Raw genomic sequence first — 5,000 nt, forward strand, 5'->3', positions numbered from 1 at the left:
AGTTAGTTTTTTTTAACTAATTATGTTATTATCATACATTGGTGTCACTTTCTCGATTTGGATTGGCTACAAGCACGCAGGTTATTCTTGCTGGTTCTGTTCCCCTTACGTCATGCAGAAGTGACATCACCTAACATGCTAACTCTTAGCCCCTCGCAAGGAGAAGTAATTGTAAATAATTCTCGTTCGGAGATTTCATAGAATTTTAATTTCTTTAACTTTAATGGTAAGTTTTAAGCTTAAAAATAAAGTTGTTTACTTACAAGTTGATTTGCGGTACGACATACAGTGATCACTTTTCTGTGCGCGCTCTTTTCTGTACAAGTGCTCAGGAATAAGCACAATGAAACAATGAATTATTAGTCTATTTGGTCTTCGCAAAGAGCGGTTTTCAATTGAGTGTCGAAAGTAATTAGCGAATTGCTTTGGTTTTGCATTACTTCACTCAGTGATTGGTTCAAAGTTCTCGCGCCATTTTTTCAATCAATCAGAAGTGAAACCAAAACCAATAGTGGCTCGTGCGTGCACATTTTCCCGCGCTTTGTGTCGGCTGCGTGTAATTACTTCGAGTTTTGATTGGTTTTCTGGATTGTCTCCGTCCTTTTTGATTGGCCAAAGTAATTACTTTGGTTTTGGTTTTACGACACTGGATTGAAACTGGATTGAAACTGGATTGAAACTGAAGTACATGTACCTTCGCGACTTTCGCGATTTCAAAATCTCGCGAAATTAAAGTTCATAATATCATAAAATAAAAGCTGCTTTCCATGAATGCCTAAGAGCACAATGAACCAATCCAAATTCGTAGCAATTCCATGTAAATTGCTTAGAGCGCGGGAAAAATCGAGCGTTTAAGTGGCTATTGGTTTTGGTTTTTCTTCTCATTGGTTGATAAACTGGCACGAGATTAAAGCAATCACTAAGCGTAGCAATTGCAATCGTGTAATTACTTTCGACAGACATTTAAAAACTGCTCTAATTGTTGATTATTGTAATAACGGCTGGAATTCGAGTTCTAACGAAGTACAACTAAATAATGAAATGAAATGGGTGACTGACAGCCTTAAATTTATATTCCTTTTTAATAGGTACATGGGCAGTGGAGCGGTGTTACAAGATGATCAAGCCACAAGTCAAAGCCATCTATCGTTTCCAAATCTTTTGAATCATCTCAGCCATTTGGTTACTGAACCCGATTTTATAGCTGATGTCGCGAAAAATGAAATGCGATCTCGCTTAGTTGAGAGATACTCGACTGGAACACATGCATGCAACGATTCCTTGAGCTCAAACCTAAATATCTGGGAAGACATTTTCGAATTAATACCACTTTAATTTTCCGCCAAGAAGCAGTTCAAAATGAGCATGCTAGAGGAAAGTTTCTTAACAAGATCAGTTTTACGTTATTGGTCACCTCGTCAAATGTTCTGTGCTTTTTACCATTGATAGGAATAAACGAGACAGTCAAATCCGTTTTCGTGTATCTTTAAGGTATTATTTGTATTCGCCAACTGGTGCGGCCTAACCAAGTTAGGACCCATCCACACGTATCGTCCAGAGTCGTTCGAGAAGCCAGGTATTGTCAACAGAGCATGCGCCGTTGGCGGCAAAAGTATTGTTTGTTCACATTATTACATTTTATTTATTTTCACACAGCGGCCATGTTGTATATTTACGGGGTAAAGACAGGATCGGAGTTTGTAACGTCACCGGATTTGAAAATACAGTCGAACTTCCCGCAAGCAACCACCCAGAATGTCAATCCCAGGTGGTCGCTTTCGGAAGGTAGTCGCTTACGAAAGCTTGGACCATATTGAGTCAAAATTTTGCCTCATTAACATATGGTAACTGCAGACTTATCCATGCGCCAATGCCGATCTAAGCCCACGTATTATCTTTTAGTAGTCCAAAAAATTTAAACATATGAAATGAAATGTTGTAATAAGTATTATGTGTATAAACTAGGAGTTTCAGTGTGAAAGTGAGTGCTGGCGTGGAAACTGGGAGCAGTGACTGGTATTTTTCTTAAAACAGCTGCAAATTTTTGAAGCAAGAGGGTACTGGAAATGTGCATGAAAGTATTAAAAGAGCGAAGAAAGGTGTGCATATCTTTAGCCTGTGTGGCAGGCGTTACTATCATGTAAGCAAAGGGATAATTTCAAAACAATGGCATGTCAGTTTATTCTTTGAATTTAAACTTCTGTTCTTCTGAAATTTCTGGTCCCTTTTCAGCAAAAGAGTTACCTTTTGAGAAATGCTGAGCGTAGTTGAGCAAACGTCAATTTAAATTTATTGTCGTACTTGAGAATAGACTGCGAGCTGTCTCTTATTTTTCTTTGACACGATAGTAGCGCGCGCGATTGCGTGACACGCCTCGTTTTTTTCCACTAATTTTCATAAAATAATCATGTCATCCGTCGTCAGGGGCACCCAACGTCAATTTTCGGAAAATAACTGTTCCGAAGACGATTTGAGATCTAAAACTTTGGGAACATTTGTTGTAAAATTTCTTGCTTGCCTGCCTCCTAGGATTTTCGAACATTTAAAAAATGGTATAATTGCCCATTTTTAACGGATTTTTACCCTAAAAAGGTCACCTACAATTTTCGGGAGCCTTTTTTCTGGCTGAAATTTTCGAAAAGGTAAGTTTTGATACCTATAATTTTCGGATCACTGGACAATCAGCTAGGAAATCCGAACAGATGAAAAAACTTTAGGGGAGAAAAATATGCCTATATCTACCGTTTAAATACTAAAATACGTTTAACAATGCTATGTTTAATGGTTTTCAACTATATTCTCGTTGGGTGCCCCTGCGTCGTCCATGGCTCTGAGGAAAGAAAGACGACTGCTTGTGGTCTAGCTCGAGAACTGATTTTCTCTTCGCTCAACGGTTGAAGACGTTGAAGAACAATTTGACTGGGTGGTTAAATGTAAGAGGTTCAAAAACCGTACATGTTCGGTTGAATGATGATCAATGACGACCCTTTGCCCTTTGGAAAAGTACTCGACTCGAAAGATGTGAGGCTGTAAGATCTCTTCCACGTGCACGTGACGTCATAACGGGTATCAATACCCCGGATTATAGACATGATGACACCACATGTACAATCGACTGCGCATACTTCCGATCTTACATCCCACAAAGTTTGATATTTTTCGCTAATATCAAGAATAGGCTGCTGCCTCGCTATGGCTCGCCAGCAATAAATTTAAGCTTTCCAAAATATTTATTCGGAGCATCATGGTTCGCTTCTGACAGACTACCTCTCTTCTATAACCAAATTTCTTAATAGAAAAGTCCAATCAGGAAATCATTTCTAGTATACTGTAGTTATATTAAGACACTTAGGGTCGTCTCTTGTAATACTGACAGAGTACAATGTATGTGGTCACGGGTTCAAACCCCGTTGAAGTCCTGAAATTTTCAGGCTTCACTACGCAGTTACTAACATTGCGTTCATAACTGCGAGGATCATAAATGATGATAATAATAATAATATGTTTATTCACTCTTTGGTAGCATTTGCTAAATTACAAGAGGAGTCAGTAACTAGAACATGCATGGCAGCACGAGATTGCAAAACGCACCGGTGGCTCAGTTGGTTGAGCATCGGGCTGTCATGCGGGAGGTCGTCAGTTCGACTCCGGCCGAACCAACACTCAGGGTCTTAAAATAACTGAGGCGAATGTGTTGCCTTTGTAATTACATCTGCAAATAGTTAAGACTTTCAAGTCTTCTCGAATAAGGACTGTAAACCGGAGGTCCCGTCTCATAACCCTTGTTGGAAATTAAATAGTATGGGACGTTAAAAGAACCCACTCACTATTCGATAAGAGTAGCGGACGTAGTCCCCGGTGTTGTGGTCTGACCTTATCTGGACGGGGGCATCTTTCACTTCCTAAAATAAAATTGTAAACTGTGTAATAGGCAGTCTGGCTAAAGTCCCCCGACAAACATTGTAAATTAGTCCTGAAAAGCCCCGAGGGGAGAGACTAATGACTTCACTCACTCACTCACAAGGACAAAAGTAACGGTTGCCCGTACTTGAAAGTAACAAGACGCCTACAAGGGGGTATCCGTGGAATGCGCAAACAGTTAACACAAATTGTCCAGTTACCGTGAACTTCAACTACAGGTAAACTTCGGAAAATGGCCAGAGATTACAAGAAAGATAGATCTGTAATATAACTTAAAGTTGTTTGTTATAAAAACTCATCATTACTGATGGTATGAACGCTGTGGAACCTGTTGACGGATCGTTGATATGCTAATCTTACTTCGAGGCATCCTCGCGAGAAAAAAAAAATGGTACTTCAAATACCACAACTGCAGAACCACCAGCTTCCACCGCCGTATGAGGTAAGATTCTCGCTGCCCTTTTTCCTCGTAATCCTTAACTTCAATTCAAGGGGTTCATTGCGATTACATGATGATCACATGAAGGGAAAAATCATTGAGGAAAGCCACTTAAATGACTGTCCACTTAAATGACCAATCGTTTCAATGAACACTTTAATCTTAAAATTACAGAAAACACTCTTTCAGTTCGGTATTTTTCCTTTTCTAACCATTCATAATCTTGTTTTGTGGCGTTTTCGTTGCCGTTGTCGTTTCTTAAACTCCCTAAATTTAACATTGTTGTCAGGACGACAACGGCAAAGAAATAACAACTTGTTAACAACTTGTCATTTGAAATGATAAACGCATGCGCAGGGCGTGCAGTACATTTTTTCAATAATCTATTATTTGGAGTCATTTGATTAAGCTTTTTATTTACTTATGCGAATACACAGTACATTCAAATGAGCGAATGGCTTGAGTCATTTCAAACCTTGATCATTAATTCTCAAACTCATTAATAATTCATAAGGCTATTAGTCAATCGGAGTGCTCCACTTTGGCCAGGTGCATGTATCTTGATAGCCAATGAAACTACAGATCAAGAAACGCCCAAGTTAGTTCAAAAACTGATCAAGACACTTGAATTTAAATGAAC

General features: G+C 39.1%; 1 protein-coding gene across 1 annotated transcript in view; it reads left to right on the forward strand.

The window, feature by feature from the left end:
- The window catches only part of LOC138000497 (uncharacterized), a 9,379-nt gene extending 7,083 nt beyond the window's left edge, over positions 1-2,296 (forward strand). Inside the window, exon 5 of the mRNA XM_068846960.1 lies at positions 1,089-2,296. Coding sequence (XP_068703061.1) covers positions 1,089-1,335 — 247 coding nt within the window. The 3' untranslated portion in view covers positions 1,336-2,296. The remainder of the gene's footprint in view (positions 1-1,088) is intronic.
- The last annotated feature ends 2,704 nt before the right edge of the window (positions 2,297-5,000 follow it).

Source organism: Montipora foliosa, chromosome 4, assembly GCF_036669935.1.
Source record: "Montipora foliosa isolate CH-2021 chromosome 4, ASM3666993v2, whole genome shotgun sequence".
Lineage (NCBI taxonomy): Eukaryota > Metazoa > Cnidaria > Anthozoa > Scleractinia > Acroporidae > Montipora > Montipora foliosa.